Raw genomic sequence first — 21062 nt, forward strand, 5'->3', positions numbered from 1 at the left:
AGTAAATTTGTGAAATACTGAGGTCTGCTACAAATTAACTGTAGATTAGACAACAGACAACATCGGCAAAAACAACTTGGCAACATGCTTTATTTAGCTACAGAAAGTAAAGTAAATTAAAAGTGTCTGTAAAATTATTAGCCCATTAAAAAAAAAAAAAGAGAAAAAAAAATCTATTGTAAAATGATGCTCTGCTTTTTGTATCACACCCATTGCTTGTTTGTAAAGCAATGATGCCCCTTTAGACTGATGTGTGACCGACCAGGGAACAGGCCAGAGCAGCTGCATACACGCACTATCAAAGAGCATATAATTGTCTCTGGGATTGGTCAGGCTCTTCAAAAAAAATAAAATAAAAATCCTCTAATTAGGAAAAATGGAATAACAAACAAAACCATGTGGTTAGTTGTAGCGGTGCTTGTGTACTGTATGGATTATCTAGCGTTTGTCTCTGGTGCAGAGTCTATCTGTGTATCAGCTCCACTCTTCTGAGTTTGAGAGGCCAGGACCACGGCCTTCACCACTGTGTCTGTACAGGAGGAGGAGGTGAAACATGAAGCTGTAGAAAGGTGATGTTTCCTCAATAGAATTAGGTGCGGGTTTCTCAATAAAGTATAATATAACGTCCAACGTCTACGAGTCCTGTTGTTCACCAATGGATCTGGAAAATGAACTGATATTTATAGACGCAGGAAGCAATGACAATGGCTGGGTTTCAGATGACATCATACAGTAACTTACTATAGGCCAGTATTATTTAATACAGATGGGGGGGGGGGGCAGCTAAAATGAATGTTGGTAAAATGTAAATTATATTGTAATAAAGTGTTTACCTTTTGGCTATTTCATGGCAAACAATGTAATGAACCGGGACCCCACCCCACCCCCCCATCTGAGACTATGACATCATCATCATGTCATACTTCCAGATGGGGGACAAAAAACTGTTTTTCCTATTAATTATTTTGTATTTTGCCATGAAATATCAGAAAGGTAAATTCCCAAATGTCAAACCTTATCACTTCTATTACTGACTAATCCCAAGACCTTGCTATATTACAAGCAAAATCTGAAGTTCAACAATAATATTTTTTATCTGTATTAAATAATATTGGCCTATAGCATGCTGTGATGTCATCTGAAACCCAGTAATATACCAATATACACGCCCATACAGACAGTACTGACCAGATGGCGTGTTGCTGAATGTGGAGTATGCCGATAAGCCTTGTCTCTCCAGAGTGTGGGAGACCAGCAGCTGACAGAAACATACTATCACTGGGTTGGTGTGGTAGTGATCAGCAGTGATCATTCCAACCCAAGTGCTGTAACCTGTTATTAGAAATCAATAGATTATTAGAAAGGACCCTATAAGCAAAAGGCTGCAGTTTTGGAACTGCCATAATGTCCTCTAGAAACAAAATATTCTGGTTATTATTAGGGATGTAATGATATCCAAATCTGTCAGTATGATATCATCACAATATATTAAAAAGATTAATACAGAATTGTATGTGCTACTTTTTGCTTTTAAAAATGCCTTGATGAGACTTTGTAAATCATTACAGTCATATTCCAAAGAAGTACAATATAAAAGTGCTTAATTGCTGTTGTTTCTTTGAGAAGTCTTTTTTAGCTGATGTTGCAACAAAACTATTCTTTTAAGCCAAAGAAGCTTGTAGTTTGCTGTATTGTGAAGGCCCACCTCATTATTGTGAGATTTTTGACTATACATTATCATGATATTTCAGTTTATAGTTACATCCCAATTTTTACTATATGCATAAAAACAACTAACTCTTTTGTTAGATACAACAAACATGTTCTTGAATGTGATTCTTGTATTAGTCTGTAAGTTCATATTTCATTTGGTAGGCTATTCAGATGAGTCATAACATTATACCATATTTTTTTCTAATAATGTGTAGCCCATCTCAACAATTTGTCATACTCCAAATGAACCAATATAAATTGCTATTCTGATTACTGTGCTTATGTACAAGTTTTCTACCTGGGTCCATATGTTCATATCCTCTCTGCATGATGGTGCGGTCAATACGAGACACTAGCCACGTCCCCACTATCACACTGGTCATGAGTCGGCTGATGCAGTTACCCACTCCCATAATCACGTTATAGAAGAAAAAAAAGTAGTTGAAGCAGTGGAATGCTTTCCTGGGAAAAAGAGAATCAGAAATAGTATTTGATTATTATTGTCCTTGGAGAAAGGCCTTATCAGCTTGAGAGGTATTTTATAGGTGTACTATGTAAGTTTTTGTTGAGAGTCTGTCCCCTGCTTTCTTCTATGGATATGTCATTGCCCTGGAATGTTCCACAGTAGACATTTAACATCTCTACCTTACATTTAGTTTATTACAGGTGGTTTAATAGCTCAAAAACAAACTTTGACTGACTGTGAACATGGTCACTGATCCACAGATCTGATTGATCTAGTGTGGTCTCCACAAAGATAGAAATGTTTAATACTATACTGTGAAACATTCCAGACAAAGCAAAAACATCTCCATGGAAAACCTCCACCACAAAAGTTACACAGAGCACCTTTAAATAAAAATGTTACCCACCTGTTATTTAGTGCAATGGGCTTCTGTTTATCAGTAGGAGACATCTTGTCTTGAAGAAAAAATATTTGAACTAACACCACTTGAATGATCACAAGGAATATAATGAGACCTAATGTCAGCCTAGATGACAGGAAAAAGACAAATTATAGATTTTCAATAATAATTATTATTTAGATCATTTCCAGTATAGATCATTTACAGTATGATTCCAATATTCTTCAGCAAATGCAGAATGTGTCCATGTTGAATGGGGAGAATGAAGATGTAAACAAACGCCAAGGCAAACAGGAAGTGGACAAAATGAACTATCAGGTAACCTGATAAGAAAATGTAGGTTAAAATGGCAAGGCTGGAACTACAAAAAAGATGTGAATGCGAAGATCGTACCCCAAAGTGTGAAAGCAATCTGCCACCCTGAGTATCTCGTAATTGAAGCCTGTACACACCCGAGGCATGTGTAAATAACTTGAATAAATCTTTAGAAAACATCACTTAATCCACAGGACCTGTGTATTCCTCAAACTAGAGTATATCTTACCATGCTTACAGCTGAACCAGGACTGTGGAATTTTTCAGGTAGAAAATTCTTCTGTCCTTTCCATAGTCTCTTCATTTGTTTCCTGTGAATATTCAAGCCAAGGCAAGGCAATTTTATTTGTATAGCACAATTCATACACAAAGTAATTCAAAGTGCTTTACAGAATAAGAAATACATTAAAATCATAATAAAAACAAATCAAAACATAAATAATCATGAAGATTAAAATGAAAAAAGAGAGACATAAATTGGAGAGAAGAGTGCGGAATGATAACCTTTCAGTTATATGCACAGTCACACAGAAATGTTTTGAGCCTGGATTTAAACAGCGTCACAGAAGAGGCCTGTCTCACATGTTCAGGAAGACTGTTCCAGATTTTAGCTGCATGAACCTGAAATGCTGACTCCCCTTGTTTAGTCCTGACTCTGGGCACCAGCAGGAGGCCGGTCCCTGAGCTCCTCAGAGTGTGAGATGGTTCATATGACACTAACATGTCACAGATGTACTTTGGTGCTTGGCCATGGAGAGACTTGTACACAAGCAGAGCTGCTTTAAAGTCTATTCTCTGAGCCACAGGAAGCCAGTGCAGAGACCTGAGCACAGGACTTATGTGCTCGTACTTCCTAGTTCGAGTAAGGACCCGAGCTGCAGCGTTCTGGATGTTCTGCAGCTGTCTCACAGCTCGTTTGGAGAGACCAGTGAGCAGACCATGTAGTCTAATCTACTGGAGACAAACGCATGGATAAGTTTCTCCAAGTCTGATTTAGACGGTAAACCTTTGATTTTTGCTATGTTTTTCAGATAGCAAAAGGCTGCAGATGTTATTGATTTGATGTGGCTGTTAAAGTTCAAGTCTGAGTCCATTATTACCCCTAGATTTCTTGCCTGATTTGAAGGTTTTAGAGACAGAGACTGGAGGTGACTGCTGACACTGTCCCTTTGTTTCTGTGGACCAAACACTATGACTTCAGTCTTGTCAGAGTTTAGCTGGAGAAAGTTGTTTTGCATCCACACACTGATCTGTTGGATGCAGTGACAAAGTGAGTCCACTGGTCCATAGTCTCCTGCTGTCAGAGAGACGTAGATCTGAGTGTCATCTGCATAATTGTGGTAGGACACATTATTGCTGCTTATTTACTGGCCTAATGGCAGCATGTAGAGATTGAACAACAGGGGGCCCAGGATTGACCCCTGAGGCACCCCACAGGTCAGGGCCATGTCATCTGAGACACAGTTTCCAATTTCAACAAAATACTTCCTGTCTTCTAGATAGGACTTGAACCAGTTCAGTACCAGAGATGCCCACCCAGTCCTCTAGTCTCTGTAAGAGGATCCCATGATCGACAGTGTCAAAAGCAGTACTAAGATCTAACAGGATCAAGACTTAGACTTTGCCTGCATCAGTGTTCAGGCGGATGTCATTTGTCACCTTGATAAGAGCAGTCTCGGGTGCTGTGATGGGCTCTAAAACCTGACTGGAAAACATCAAAGGAGTTGTTCATTTGGAGAAAGTTTGTAAGCACAGCTTTTTCAAGGACTTTGCCAAAAAACAGCAGATTTGAGATGGGTCGGAAATTGTTCAGTACTGTGGCATCAAGACTGCTCTTCTTTAGGAGAGGCTTAATGACCGCAGTTTTCAACGCGTTTGGGAATGTTCCAGATTTAAGTGAAATGTTAACTATGAGAGTGAGTGGTGAAAGTAAACTGTTGAGGACGGACTTTAGAAATCTAGTGGGTAACATGTCCAGGCAGCAAGTAGATGAACTCAGACTGGTAACGATCTCTAAAACAGTTTTGTCAGTTACAGGTGCAAAGTGACTCAGCTCTAAGTGTCTCTGTGGCTGCATGCTTGTTATTTGTGTTGTGGAATTGATGGCATTTTTGATGCCCTGAACTTTGTCATTAAAGAAAACTGCAAACTCATTACAATTAGATGTGGAAATTAGTTCTAGTGGCAGTTGAGCTGGAGGGTTTGTTAATCTGTTCACTGTTGCAAACAGGACATGAGAGTTGTTACTGCAATTACCAATAATGTCCGAAAAATACTTCTCTCTTGTTTTACTCAAAGTGTAGTTGTACATATGCATTGTTCCTCTGTAAATCTCATAATGAACCTGGAGGTTTGACTTGCGCCATTTCCGCTCAGCCTTCCGGCACTCCCTTTTCTGTGCTCTGACTGAGTCATCATTCCTCCACGGAGCTTTTTGCCTATCTTTAACCATTTTAACCTTTATCAGGGCGATGGCATCCAGAACATTCAAAACACTCAAAGTCACAGACTTCAACACATCATCAACATTAGAACATGAGGCAATTTCAAAATTGATCATTTCCATGAACAGTGCACCTGTGTTATCATTTAGGTGTCTTCTTCGAACAACTGTAGGAGCAGCCGGTGGTTTGGGAATAACAGAAGACACAGAAATGATCAGACAGAGCAACATCAACCACACTGACATTTGAAATATTTACACCCTTTGTAATGAGCAGGTCCAGAGTGTGCCCTCTGTTGTGAGTGGGCTCACTGACATGCTGAGTCAGACCAAAAGTTTCAAGGACAACACTAAGCTCTTTGGCATTTTTGTCACCCACATTATCCACATGTACATTAAAATCACCTGTAATGACTAAACCATCAAAGTCTGTGCATACAACTGAAAGCATCTCAGTAAAATCATCAATAAAACTTTGACAGTGCTGAGGAGGTTTGTATATGACTATGTAGAGTATGGACGGTGATTGTTTTAGCTCCATTTTGAAGGAAACATACTCAAATGATGAAAACACCCAAGGTCTCTTAAAATCTACCGGCATATATTAGTACATTGGAGAAAACATTAAAATAAAAGTTTACCCACCTGTAACATACAAGCACATGGCAGGTGTAGGCCACTGAGTTGAGACTTGCAAAAATAGTAGTTGCCAGCCAGCACTCTGCCCCAAACACAAAGTTCAATGCAAAAGTAATTTACTGCAGTCACACTTTGACACTCTATCTACTCACTTCTTGAAACATCAATAAGCTCCTCAAATTGTGGAATCAAAGCCCCAAACGAGTCAGTTTCATTGCATGAAATTGTCAAATGCTTCAGTGTTTCTTTCCATCTGTCAATTTGGTCAAAAGCTACATTACTGAGGCCGTAATCTGCTAGCGTCATCTGAAAAATTAATTAGCAAAAACAAAAAAAACAAAAAAAAAACAAAACAAAAAAACAACAACAACAAAAAAAAACAACTATTAATTAAAAAACTAAACAAATAATAAAAAAAACTAAAACAAATCTATAACTACTAACATCTCATATTACCGTGTATAGTCCAATAAGTGATATAATGGCAGTGCCGATAAGCCTGTTGGGAAACTTGAAATGTGGGTCCCACTCATAGACATTTCTCTGGAGCCAACTCAGTGGTTTACTGCAACAAAGTTCAGTAAATAAATGCAACATTTTATCAAGGTAATGTAATAAGCGTTTGTTTGTAATACAATAATGGATGAATACCAACATCTGCCCAGTTGTTTTTCTAAAAAGTCTTTTAACATGCTGCATTTGGTGAAGATGCATTAACTCCTCTGTCTCCTGCCAGAAAAAAAGATTAACAGTGAAAGTTACACATTAAAATCAATTTGACACATACAAATTCAGTGGGAGTAGATACCAGATACCAGAGCAAAAAAGTAAAAGTGTAAAAGTAAAAGTATCATATAAAAAAGTACTTAAGAAAAAGTATTACCTGTTTAGAAAATGTACTTAAAGAAAAAAGTAAAAGTATTTTGTGTAGATTTTCAGATTTAATAAAGTTTCAAATGTAATGATTTTGATAAAGATTTGTGCTGAAATTTGTTCAACAAAAACAATTAAATTTTTTTTTTTTTTTAGATTTTTTTTTTCTAGCTGTTTATTTTAATTTATATGTTTTTTTGTTTTGTTTTTGTTTGCTCACTTTTACTTCTTACTTCATACCTAAAACATGCTACATAGGTCTCCAGGAAGAACAGCTGATAGCTGATAGCTAAGGTTAGTTAAATACAATCAATTTAGCACGGGTGCTATAACCTGATATAATGGATCTGTCCTGTAAAGGTTAATGTATATTGTGTACTGTTCCTGTCTCATTAAATATAAATAAACTAATATTCCACCACTGTACAAATTACACTGAATGCAGGCCAAATGTGTGAAGTTACCTGTTCCATCTTAAGGTGTATCCGAAAAGCTTTTACCAGAATATACACAAATCGTCCCAACAGGAAGATGAGGGAAAGAATGCAAGGCCACTGGATTATAAGATTTTGGTATTTACCCAAAATCTAATGCAAAAACACATGCACAGTCAATAATGATATTTAAATAAATATTAGTTTGTTTTAGAGACCTACCTTGCCATCAGGACAAGTGTATGTGTCCCAAATTGTGACAATAACCCTAAAACATGAGAGTTCAATATTTCTTATCATCAAGTTTTAAACAAGAAATGACAAACATTGTATTAAAGGTGCAATATGTAACTTTCTGGTGGGTTGTCCGCTACTTTCTTGTCTCTGTCATTATTGTAACAAGAAGATATCTTTATTATAGGTGGTTGCTAAAAAAAAATACCTTGAAAAACATTTTTCACAGATCTGACCCGTCTGTGTTCAATGCCTGATGAGCCAGACCCTTCTACATTCTGTTAAAATCCACAAGTCTGGAATCAGACAACAGAGCACAAATAACCTCTGTCCAAACTGAAGACGATTCAAGTGTAAGTAACCATGTTTGTTTTTGATGCAAACAGAGCATGTATCTCTCTGATTGGTTAAACCGCCTGTCAATCGTGCCCTGTGAAATAAGGAGACAGATCCACTAATCTTTGTAAAGTTTTTTCAAAGCGTGTCGTTCTGACTGGTCAGGCAAGTTTAATGCCATACTGTGGAACTCCAATCCAATAACATCTAATGGAGACAAGAAGGTGATGGACCCTCTGCCAGGAAAGTTTCATAGAGTAGATTACTTTTAAATAAAATAGAATTTGTAAATTTTACCAGCTGAGTGAGTAGAGTATTCCAAGTGAAGCCCCCACCGCTCTAAAGTTTGTAGATAAACAGGCAAAGAAAGGAAAAAAGGCCAACCCCACTTCCATGGCCCCAATCAAGTACACTACAGCTGATAGCAAAGAAAAAAAAAAGTGAGAATTGTAAATACTACATTTCACAGCAATGTTAACCATGCTGCTGACTTACACCATCTAGTTATTGATTTTGTCTAATCCTTATGAAATGTTGAAATAAATAGGCCTAATTACCTATGATGGTATTTTGTTTTACATAATTTTGGTTATTAAAGTTATGTAAGAAGGTAGTTTATTGAATTTACAAAACCCTAATAATTAGACCTTTTCCTACCTCTGGCCCAGGTCGGGACAGTAAACGGGATGTAGTTCTCAGAGAAGAGAAGAAGGACACTTGAGGACACAGCACCAAACGCAAAACCATAAGACCAACGATTACTGAAGCTGCCAATGGTGTCCAAAGGCCTGTCACAAAACCCAGAATAATTAACAAGAAAGCAAAATAAATAAATTACAAATATTTTATACTAAACTTACACCACAATCCCAAATCGTCCATCTAAAAAAGGGAGTTTGTGGTCAATGGACAGTTTTTGGGCTCGCTTCTGAAGAAAAGACAGTGCTCCTAAAATTATCACCTATAAAATAAATAATCTTTTAAGCAATCAGATTATCACAGTTCAAAAGATCATCTTAACACAGATGCGTGTCTCTTGACATTTGACTCACTGCTGGTAAAAGAGAAATATGAAGGAAAAGCTGCATCGAGATCATTTTCTGACAATCCTCCATTATAAGTCTGTGAAAAAGCAAAGATTAATTCATTTAAAAAAAACATCTACAGGTATATGTTTGCATGGACTGAAAATGAAAAAAAATAAAATAAAAAATAGAAATGTTGAAAGTGAAAATTACATACAACATACAGAACTATTTAATTACAACCAAGTCTTGACCAGTGTTAGGAAGTAACTAAATAAATGTACCGAAAAAACATATTCTGAATACTAATTTTTAATAACCGCATTCCAGTACAGACTTTGTGTCTCAGTGCAGTTTAACAGGAGGACTGGTCAGGTGTCCCTTCTCTGTGTCCTCTGTTATATACGTTTAGATTAAGATTTATACATTTGTGCATCTCCTAAAAAGCAGATCCTTCTTATTTCTTGTATCAAAATTGGGAGTGTTACGTAACATTACAAATAACAAGCACACTCTAAACTGAGACAAGATAACATAACAAAATGTACTTACACAAGCTCCTCTTTGTTCTTCATTGTGATGGATTGGTAAGTGCATAGGACTTCAGTGTTGTGCGAGTCTACTCTAGAGCTAGAGTAGTAGATGTAGAGGCTCATTTCCTGGTTTTGAAGTGAACTTTGATCCTTGAATCATTGTTTTCCTTCTGTGCGCGGTCTAACTGAACTTCTGCTTTTTGCACTTCCCCTTTGAGTGCACTGTTTGTCTGGATTACATAGTGATACAGGCATGTTCCATTGACCACAGTTAGTGCAAATGTGAGATAACCTACAGTACATTCACCTCAATGGATCTTTTGTCACATGATTGTATTATTATCAATATTTAAACCACACTAATGATGTGGTTGTAGTGAAATACAAGCTTACTTAGAAATACATTTGATTTTGTGGAATAAGAGTGGTTCTAATGGTACCAAAACAGATCATTCTTTTGAAGTAAATAGGGATGTAATAATAACCAGAATATCGAGATATTGTATTGTCCAAAATGTCACAATAATATTGTGGGCCATCACAACATCTTGAATTATAAATCTCTGCTTAAATTCATTATTTTGGTGCAACAATAGCTTACAAACAGATGGAACAACATACAACATGCAGACTACATGAAGAGATAACTTTTACTAACTACCAACTTTTAGACCTCAATTCTTTGGATTATGATAGTAATACAGTACCAAAGGCTTGTTAAGGTATGTTAAAAGGAAAAAGAAGTAGCATATTTAAATCTTTTTTGTCAGCCTCTACAAAATATCTCAATAAATATCATACAGTGAGATGCATACTGTGAAAGTATCATATTTATCAAGATGTGAAATAATCACATTTGTTCCAAAAATTTAGCAATTTCAAACAATCACAAATGCTTTTTAATTCTCTTTATTTTGGCTCATTGTCAGTCATCTTCTGTTGGGAAAAAACTGCCCATCTCTTCTCAGATCAATTGCAATGTAAGTGACCTCAGCAGCTCTCCTCCTTGACAACCAATATCTCCTGCTTTGTCATTCTGTAAAAGTGATGTTATAGTCTCAGACTAATGACATTTATAAGAAATATCAAACATGTTATTTCAAATGTGACTAGAGTTTGCCTAGAAAATACCATCTGCATTTTAACTATGTATAACCTATTTTAAATGCCCCTAATATGTATTATATATCATTGGCCAAATAGATAATGTAAAATGAAAACCAGCAATATCTATTTGTCATTCAATTTAAAATGATAAAGAAAAAACAGTATTGAGACCATGAGGCTAAGGAAGCTTCTCCAACAATTTTTTGAAATAGAACTGTCTGTACAATATTAGTATTTTTAAAGTACACATTGTCCCCTAGAGGGTGCCATTTATCATTCTCACATGCTAAATATAATCAGTATACTCCTCTTGATGATGTTTTTTTGGCAGATTAATGACAACTGCTTTACTCACTGTTTCTCCACACAGAGGGCACACTCATTGGCATAAGTGTTTCCATCGCTGCCACAAACAGGAGCAAGGTTCATGGGACATGCCATGATCTCCTCCATCTCAGGGCACGAGGCCTAAATAACAAAAAACAACATAAACACAGACAGTGGACTACTTTGCAATAATAGTGTCCTACATGATTTGGGTTTCATACTGCAAAACATATTACAACAGTCACCTTTCTCAGACCAGATTTCTTGGCATCATCATCTGGTGGAAACAAGTGAAGTGAAATCTTAGTTAATTAAGGTTTTACATAAAGAACTTTTCAGTCGATATTAAACGACAGGGAAAATATAGAATCGTATAATCTCATACCTGCCGTTGTCACACAGACAAGCAGGAGCCCGAGAAAAACAACCTTCCAAGTCATGGTGGTGAAAGAATAACCCAGAGACTGAAACAGTGCAGCTCTGTTATCAGCAATAAAACTGCTGTGGGAAAAAGGGCAGGTGAAGTGAACACACCCCTATTTAAAGCCTCAATCAGCTGTGCACAAATATAGAGTTATTAGATGGCAAGAGCATATAGGCATACCACTATTTGAAATTATAATGGATTTCTTAATATCTAGTAATTTGTCCACTGTCCACAACAGCTTTTAATGATATTTATGGACTGGTTAAAGTTGGAAAACACAGAAGACAACTCCCTTTTTTGTGTTGTCAGAAATTATGACATAGCTTACTTGAATCAGAAAGAACACAGTATCACTAACCTGGTATTGAAGGCCTATATTTCCTGTGAAATAAAATATACACTTTAATAACAATTAATAACTGTTTATTTGCTCTTTGTACAAAAAGAAATGACAAACCTCGCTTGTAAACAAAACAAAAACAAAATCCCATTCAATATTGCAGGTCAAATTATAAAAAATAAAAAAAATAACTCTGAAAAAATAGTTGTTTCAAAGATTACAACATTGGTATAGCACCATTTACAGCCTTCTGTGCAGTAGAATATTTGGTCTTTCCCCAAAAAAGAAAAGAAAATTATCTTGATAATAAGATATGACGATAATATACTAAAAGTACGAGTTAAGATTCATAAGATCCAAATCTCTAACAGGCAAACAAAGCGTGAGAATGTGTGAACAGAACTATTATACAACAAACATTCAAGTGCAAGTGTAATAGTGCATTTAGGTATGTAATAGTGACTCGATATGCTCCTATCATTTTTTACAGTAGGTTTTCTTGTAAAGCAGGTTTTGGGGCTGGTCAAAATTTCAGCATTTGTCTGAGATCATCTCTGTGGCTGCCTCCGAGCGCATGAGCCAAGCCCGCACCACAAGGTCGGCCTGAGGAGAGGAGGATACCTTCAGAGGAACATTAGCATGGAGGTGCTGCTTCCGGAGTGGGATGAGATGAGGGTTCTTCAGTAAAGTGTAAAACAGTCTCCAGCGCTTCTTAACCCGGCTCTGTGCTGAATCTGAGAGGAAGGCAAAGAAGAAGAGTTGGAGATTGAATATGAGCCACAGGGGAAATGGTAATAGGCATTGTTGTAAATGCAATAATATAATATAGTAATATACAGTATCTATCTTAATACAAAAAACAAAAAAAAAGTGCATACAGATTTGTTTTCCTCATGTTAAACTGAATCTTTTTCAGAGCACTTTGGAGCACAAACAGATGGCTGGACTCTGTGAAGATGAGGCTCTGTAGTTTTGGCCTCTGCTGTCTGATCTACTCTAATTTTAAATGAGCTCTACACAGAGGAAAGTCAGATTTCAAATTGCATGTGAATTATTAAATATATTGAATATAAGAATAGGTATATTATTAAATATAAGAATAGGTATAGTTGATGTCCCTGGGGATGATGTGGTAGACAGCGAATTGAGCATTTGTTGGATCTTGACAATTCCCATGTCAAAACTGATTTAGGGACTTATAATTAGCCAAGGAAAGTCCAGGTGGAATAAATATATGAGCCCCATAAATTTTTAGGCAGAATTAAAATACAAGTCCTATTACATTTTTGTGAATTTGTCAGTTATTTTTTTTATTTGCACAGTTTAGAGTACAAACTGGTCCAGACTGAAAATAAGTGGGTTACAGATTTCCCTTAATGTTTTACATGTCCATGAGATTGAAGGTGGACAAACAGAAGTTCTCTCAGAATGGTAAGGGGTGTGAAATAAAAGCACCAAAAATGTAATCAAAACTTGTCTCTGTTGCGTCATTGGTAGCACTTACCACAGGGGGCGTTGTTGAGTATGGAGTAGCTGGACTCATGTTGCATATACTGAATGTGAGAAAGCAGCATCTGACAGAAGCACACCATCACTGGGTTGCTGTGGTGGTGGTCAGCAAAAATCATCCCAATCCATGTACAATAACCTATGAAAAAAAAAAAACAGGGAAGAGCAACACAGAAAAGGCACATACATTTAAAAAATTTTTATTATTATTTTTGTAATTATTTAAGGTGTACTTTTTAAAATAAAGTTAGTATTGGCAAGTGGGCAGGTATAGGGGTAGACATTTTTTTTAATCACTCAAGCCTTCAAGCTGTATTGCAGGACAACACAGGATTACTCACACATGCATAAATCATTCAAAATAATTGTGAGTAAGCTAATAATGAAGAAATACAGTATCTTTATTTCCAGCCTAAAAGCTCTTAAATATTGATTCTGCATGATGCATCCTTTAAGCAAATTCATTGACACTAAGTATTGGATAAAACTTCTGCCTCTCATTTGAAGCCATACCTATAGTTGTGACATTATAATGATTTTAATTGTACTGCATTTCCAAGTTAAAAGAGTTTTGCATCCTAGCATTATCAATGCACTAACCTCTGTCTAGAGCTGTAACGATATGTAAATCACATGGTATAATACAATTACAATATTCATTTAATGATATGATATTAGATATTAGATAGAGATACTAATAGAAATGAAGAAATGCTACTTTTTACTTTTAAAAAGCTGTGACTTGGGGCTATATTAATATAATAGTCCAAAAAATTGGGATTAAAAAGTTCTTTATAACAGTTATTATCTTGTTTTCTTCATTGAAGTGGAACAAAAGATTGTGGTCTGTGTAGTTTCCTCCATTTTTCTAGCTGTTGCTGCTCTAAAACAATGCATTTAAGCAAAGAAGTATATAATTCAATAAATTGTGACAGCCCAGAATAATATTGTGTGAACTCTGAAGGTACGATATCACGAAATTTTGATTACTGTAACATCCCTACCCCTGTCAAGCGTCTCATATCCTTTCTGCATGATGGTGCGGTCAATGCGAGACACCAGCCACGTCCCCAACACGAAGCTTATCATCATCCGGAGGAAACAGCTCGTTATTCCCATCACCACATTGTAGAAGAAGAAGAAGTAATTGAAGCAGTTAAAGGCATTCCTGTAACAATGACATAGTGTGGATCAAATAATTAAGGACAAATATTTAATATATACATTTCTCTGGTAAATTAACCAAGTTAGTAGTGAGACATTATCTGCATTTATAGATTTTTTTCATGAACAACTTCACCACTATTCATTTATTTCAGAGTTTCTATTGGCCCATGGCTTTCCTCAGGGGACAAACAGATTTGTCACAAACACTGTTTGTCCCCTGAAGAAAAGCCATGGGCTGAAACGCGTTGGGACTTTTTAAGTTGTCCATTAAGACATGCCGTAAACTAATAAAGGCATTTTATTTTGAACCAGTGAGTGCCTTGGGTTTTTTTGCGTTTTTTTAGAGCATTTTGAGTTTTGGAGATATAGACAGACTGATAATACAGGATTACTCAAATGTGAATGAACCAAAACTACTTCAGCTTTTTACTAGGTAACAACATTCCACATGACTAAAAGCTAACTACAATCAACTGGGGATAATACGTGACCTTTAACTGAAACTGGACTTTACTCTAAGTCCACCTGGTAATACCTCAAGACACACTAGTGTCCCCTAGTACACTCATTGAAAATCAATGGATTAGACCAATTTATTTTTATCAGTGGATTGATGTCAAAGTCAAAAACGTTTAAATGTGATAACTCCAATCATTTTAACTGTCATTTTTTTAACCATTTAAACCTATCCAGACTAACAGGTCTTATTTATTTTTATGTAAGTCAAATCACCAACCTGTTATTGAGGGCAAGAGGCTTTTGGTCATCAGTTGGAGATATTTTGTCTTGAAGGAAAAACCACTGAACCAGAAAAACTTGAAGCTTGAGGAGGCCCAGCAGTAAGCCAAACGATATACTGCAGAGTATAAAAAAAAAATCAATATATCAGTATCAATTAGTGTATCAAAACATAGACAAGTAGGAATAACAGTCTTACAGAAGGGTTCCCAATGTTGTGAAAAGCATCCACCCTTTACCATCTATTATTGGTATGACAATTGCATAAGCAATTACAAAGGCAACCAAAAACTGAACAATCCGGATAATCACATAACCTAAAAAAAAAACAACCAAAGGAAAAAAAACAAAAACAGATGGAAATAAAGAATGCACAAATAAATAGTGTACACAGTCTAAACCAGACAGGCTTACCCCAAAGAGTGAATGCTATTTGCCAACCAGAATATTTTGCAATAGAAGCCTGCAAATAAAAAAACAAAAAACATTCTAAACATTGCAATCTAATATCAAATACAGAAAGGTATATTTTATTCATCCCTTGTGAAATTAATTCTGCATTTGACCCATCCTTCAGTCAATACGGCATGGGCATCCTGTCAAGAGCAGTGAGATGCTGTCATACATCTCCATGATCCTGACTAGGCTTGTTCAGAGTTAACTACACTGGAGAATTTGACCTGTGAGGTATATTTTGGCTATTGATCTCTATAACAAATACAGAGAGATATCCTTTTGGATTTCCAAGCAATATTTTGGGTTGTCTGGAGGAAAACCCTGAATGGAAACCAGAACGTTTCTGCTGTACAAAGTGCGAGTGCCTATGGAAATACGCCATTGTGGCCATTGCAATACTAAAATATAAAAAGTTAAGATTTGAGTTAATTTGCCTTATCTCATATATGACATATCATATTCACAGTAACATCTGACTAACAAACAATAGAACCTTTAAGAACTTTTTAAGTGAATCACAAAATAAAATGAAATAAAATTAACTCTAAAACATACCACACTGACAGCAGAACTTGGGTTTTGTAATTTCTTTGGCAGAAAATCCTTGTGCCCTTTCCAGAGTCTTTTCATTTGTTTTCTGCAGAGAAATAAGAAAATAAGACATTTTCAAAAAAATAAAATAAAATCACTCATGCCAATGACCTCTATATTAAAGGTTGTATAGAGGATTTTCCAAGGAACGAGAAATCCAGCGACTGTTTGTCCTTTTTCAAATGTTGCGCATGCGTGAAACCACCCCCCCCTCCCCTACAGCTCCCTACGTAGAAACGCCTTCTCCCGCCTCCTCATACGCCAGAAACAGGTTTGTTTACAGCCGGTGAGCTGCACATGACTTGTAAACAACTAACTACAGTGTTGGTTAGGCACGGAGAAGTGAGGAGCGGGGGAGCGGGTGTGCGACATTTCGTTCGCGGACGAGAAGTGAGGAGCAGGGAGAAGAGCGGAGCAGGGAGAGAGGAGAGAGAGAGAGAGAGGGGAGCGGTGCGCGGAGATTCCGTGCCCGTAGAAGTGAGGAGAAGGGGAAGAGCGGAACGGGCAGCGGGACAGGAGTAGGAAAGGGGAGCAGAGAAGGTTGCGCGGAGATTCAGTGCGAATGAACTAGCTACAACACGCAGCAGCAAGCGGACTCTTTCTTTGCCTTGAAAATTACGTTTTCAGACATAGGATATCGCTTTCGTGTCCTGAAAAACGTTTGACTAGCTCTTGGAAATAAAGTACGTTTTCATAATAAGCAGAAGTTACCTGTCCAGGAGTAATTTGGCGACCAATGCGTCAGTCTTTAGACCCTGCGTCTGCTTCAGTCGCGCCATCGCTGGAATGAATCTACAAGAATCACCTTAGTTTGGCTTCGCTGCTTTTCCCCTTGTCTTCTTCTTTCAGACCTCTCAAAAACGGACTTTCTTTTGCGGCTAACTGCTCCTGGATTCTTGTCTGCCATTGCAACAAAACTTTGTGCTAACTGCGAGGAAGATATAGGTCAAAAAAAGCCGCTAAGAACTGTTGCATTGGTGGAGTAAACAGCGTCTGTGCGTCTTGCGTCTGTGGACTGCGTGACAGGCGTACGTAAACCACGTACCGGCGGCGCGCAGGCAGGTCAGTTACGCTAGAAACGTAGGGAGTTTGATTGATAGCCTGTCAGCTAACAGATAACGAGGCCGTGTCGTTATCTATTGGCAAATGTTTAGCTGGCCCCACCACGTCCAGAGTTGATGAATTTTTATTCTCTTTTTTTGGTCATCATAATTACAAGGCTACTGCACCTCTATAATGCTATCATTGACAACTTGAAACAAAAAAAAAAAAAAATCCTCCATACAACCTTTAACTCGTACCTGTAACAGACTAAAACATGGCAAATGTAGATCACCATGTTGAGACTTGCTGATATAAGAGTAACATGGTGACACTCTATGAAGACAACACAAATTAAGATTTCTAAATTATAGCAATCACTTATAACAAAACCAATGTCTTACTCCAGAGGACATCCAGCCACTGTGGTATTTGAGTAGAGTACATTCCGCTGTTCGTAAGTTTCTCAAACCATTTAAATAGAGCAGAAAACAATCCAAAGTCTATTAGCACCATCTGTGTAAACATAATGACATAATTATAGTTATACACACAGACTGTATATGGAGTGCTGAAACAGATAGCATACTAAAACTATTCAGAAAAGGCTAGATTTTGCCCTTTGTGTTAAAAAATTGTCCAACTTTAAGCTATTTTATTTACAACTATTTTATTTATCATTATGTTAATTTGGAAAATGCTAAAAAACTCTGGGAGGGGCAGGATACGGATCTGGTTTAGTTTAGTTTCCCGAGGTATGGTGACTACTCCCAGTCTGTTTATCAGTCTTCAAGCTTATCAATCACTTTGCACAGCATGCAATATTGAAATGTAAGATATGCGAATCTAAATTTGGTGCATTTTGTTTTGCAGGAAATAGTCCACCTGATGTTTTTGCATTTTAGATTGTTTTCCAAAAAACGCCCCACCACAAGCATAAACTTGAACAGTGCTTGTGCCTAAACATGTCTAATAATTCTTATGTAAACCCTGATGATCTTTCAGTTCAATGTTTTACAGTTTACGGTGCTGCGTTTTAATACAGGAGCAGTGTTGCCAAGTTAAAGTAAAAAGTAAATATCCAAGCACAAGCATTCTAATAGGAGACATTTTAATCATTTTTACTATAACTAATAACCTAATTACAATTACCGTATAAAGGGTTAGGAGAGATACAATGGCAGTCCCAATGAGCCGGTTGGGAAACTTGAAGTGAGGGTCCCACTCATAGACATGTCGCTGGAACCAGTTCAGTGGGTTACTGCAGAAAAAAGTCCCAAATACCAGAATTACAGTAAATGTAAGTTCAACATATTGCAGTGAAAATGTCTTCTACCTGTACACAGCTGGCTTCCTCAGTAGTCTCCTCACATGTTCAATCTGATGAGTGTGCATGAGATTCTCACAGTCCTAGCACAGAATTACACAGAGTTACACAGTTAGAATACAACTGAAGGGCATTATCATAAGACGGAAAAGTGGTTCACCTCCTGCTCATCTTTACACTGTCTGCGCACAGCTTTTACCAGCAAGGAAAAAAAACGTCCCAAGAGGAAGATAAGAGAGAGAACCCGGGGCCACTCGTAAACTGGCTTCTTGTAGTTCCCCCATTTCTGCCAAGCCAATAATAATAATAATAATTACAATAAATCACGTGTTACAAACACACATTTAATCAAATTAAATTCCATAACACTTAAAAGAGAAATGTATCCCACCCAAACATAGAGGCAAGTGAACCAGTCCCAGCCAACAACAGTAATCCTGTAATAAACACACACAATTTCCATAGAAAAGGAAACCAAAAGAGGACAAAGGTCAGGACAAAATCTGTATGCTATAATTTGTGATTCTACACTACAAACATATGCATTTACCAGAATAAGGAATAGCATATTCCCATCACAGCCCCAGTTGCTTTGTTTGGCGTTGACAGACAGGCAAAAAAAGGGAAATATGCCAGACCCACCTCAAAGGCGCCAATCAAATAAGCTATAGCTGAGAAGAAAACAGAAAAAAAAACATGATAAAAGAACTAAAACTGATCTCAAAAATAAAAATAAAGGTTACAATTGGCCTTGAAAAGCAGAATGATATCTCTCTGTATGTTTTAGTCTGGTAACCACTCCCTCGTTAGCGCCTTGAGCCAGACTCAAACATGGCCATGCAATCATATTTGTTCATTTCAGTGACACCTATGAAAAGAAGAAGCTCATTGGTCACCACCTAGTAGAGCAAAATCAAATTCCTCTCACCTCAAATTAATAGAGTTCACTCAGTGATTCAGCAGAAATATTTCTTTTGATAAGGACAAACCATGTGTGTCCCTGGCTAATCTACCTGCCAATCACACCCATCTGAACTCTGGGAGATTCAATGGTGACCAGACTCACATCTTCGTGAAATATTGGAAAAAGTGTGCATTCTGGATCCCTGTCAGTGTTACAATACCTTTGGCCCAATTTGGAAAAAAATTTGGAATATGCTGTTCATAGAAGAGCTCCAGTACACTATAGGAAATGGCCCCAAAAGCAAATCCATATGACCAGCGATTACTGAAGCCCATAGCGTCCATGGGTCTGTTAACAAAGACAATCACAATATATATGTTTTGTATTAAAACTGAAGGAACAAAAGCAATTACTATGAAAATAAATGCATGTTTTTTTTTTTGTTTTTTTTTAATATAAGCTCTTACATGACAATGCCAAAACGTCCTTGTAGTAACGGAAGTCTCTGGTCAATGACATGTTTCTTGGTTCTTCTTTTGAGGAATGAAAGCACTCCCACAATGAACACCTGGAACCAACCATTCAGATCAATGTAGTGGGAAAGTGGTATGTCAGATATTGTTTAATGCTTTGTTGAGTTAAGGAGAGCCTCATAGTCCATCACTTACAGCTGGTATGAGGGAAAAGTGCAAGAAATATTCAGTTGAGAATGAATCGTCACACCCTGACCTGGTTGAGTTCCTGGAAAATAAAACAATTAGAAAAGCATTGTATTTTTATGTCTTAGTTAGCATAAAACATAAATTTGAGAATGAAATTTTGTTGTATGTAATCTTCTGTTTTTACACTTTGGTGAAATTTTCTCTCACTATGTTCATTTGGAAAATGCTAAAAACTCTGGGAGGGGCAGGATACGGATCTGGTTTAGTTTCATTTCCCGAGGTATGGTGACTACCCCCAGTCTGTTTATCAGTCTTCAAGCTTATCAATCACTTCGCACAACATGCAATATCGAAGTAAGATGTGTGAATCTAAATTTTGTGCATTTTGTTTTGCAGAAAATACTCTAATACTCTGTTTTTGCATTTTAGATTGTTTTCTAAAAAAATGCCCCACCACGAGCATAAACTTGAACAGTGCTTGTGCCTAAACATGTCTAATAATTCTTACGTAATACCTGATAATCTTTCAGTTCAATGTTTTACAGTTTACACGTGGTGCTGTGTTTTAATAAAGGAATAGTGTTACCAAGTTAAAGTAAAAAGTAAATATCCAAGCACAAGCATTCTAATCCTTTTTACTATAACTAACTGTTTTCAGCAGGAGACACACATGATATATACAGTATTTTATTTATTATTTACTAATGCAACCCTTTGGAAGTATTTGATATTCAGTTAAAGTTAAAACTCTCGATACAAAGACTTGCCTTTGCTACACTAAATTTGTTCCAGTATCTAAGCACGCCGTTTACAGTCAGTACTTACTGATACACATATTCTTGCATCCAGCCCATTGTAGAAGTTAATCAGGTTACGTTTAATCCTTGAATAGTTCTGTTTTAAACAAAATAACAAAGGCAAATGCATTATACCAGCAACGACACTGATAGTGTAAACGCAGTCTCGTTTTACCCCAGGAAACAACTGTTCTGATGTTTTTAAATTATTTTTGCATGTTGGTACCTCCCCCTCCCTTTCTGCAAAAAACTATTTCC

The 21062-nt window shown here is 36.9% G+C and overlaps 2 protein-coding genes across 2 annotated transcripts; both read right to left on the minus strand.

Annotated features, from left to right (window-relative positions):
* Window positions 1-70: 70 nt before the first annotated feature.
* On the minus strand, window positions 71-10334 carry stra6l (STRA6-like). Its single transcript, XM_020931432.2, has 18 exons — window positions 9431-10334; window positions 8906-8975; window positions 8714-8814; window positions 8511-8641; window positions 8151-8271; window positions 7506-7551; window positions 7314-7436; window positions 6632-6705; window positions 6433-6541; window positions 6129-6282; window positions 5983-6058; window positions 3124-3205; window positions 2973-3021; window positions 2785-2902; window positions 2586-2705; window positions 2012-2175; window positions 1189-1332; window positions 71-661 (listed from the first exon to the last, which is right to left on the minus strand). Exons 1-18 carry the CDS (start codon window positions 9532-9534, stop codon window positions 435-437), a joined length of 2013 nt encoding a protein of 670 aa, XP_020787091.2. The 5' UTR covers window positions 9535-10334; the 3' UTR covers window positions 71-434.
* Window positions 10335-11673: 1339 nt separating this feature from the next.
* LOC110166222 (stimulated by retinoic acid gene 6 protein-like) lies at window positions 11674-21001 on the minus strand. Its single transcript, XM_055157767.1, has 18 exons — window positions 20833-21001; window positions 20014-20086; window positions 19813-19913; window positions 19566-19693; window positions 18992-19112; window positions 18833-18878; window positions 18602-18727; window positions 18451-18524; window positions 18267-18375; window positions 17519-17630; window positions 17375-17450; window positions 16038-16119; window positions 15441-15489; window positions 15226-15343; window positions 15025-15144; window positions 14126-14289; window positions 13117-13260; window positions 11674-12346 (listed from the first exon to the last, which is right to left on the minus strand). Exons 1-18 carry the CDS (start codon window positions 20859-20861, stop codon window positions 12144-12146), a joined length of 1875 nt encoding a protein of 624 aa, XP_055013742.1. The 5' UTR covers window positions 20862-21001; the 3' UTR covers window positions 11674-12143.
* Window positions 21002-21062: the final 61 nt, after the last annotated feature.

The sequence above is a fragment of the Boleophthalmus pectinirostris genome, unplaced genomic scaffold (genome assembly GCF_026225935.1).
Source record: "Boleophthalmus pectinirostris isolate CB_2022bp ecotype Guang Dong unplaced genomic scaffold, ASM2622593v1 HiC_scaffold_22, whole genome shotgun sequence".
Lineage (NCBI taxonomy): Eukaryota > Metazoa > Chordata > Actinopteri > Gobiiformes > Gobiidae > Boleophthalmus > Boleophthalmus pectinirostris.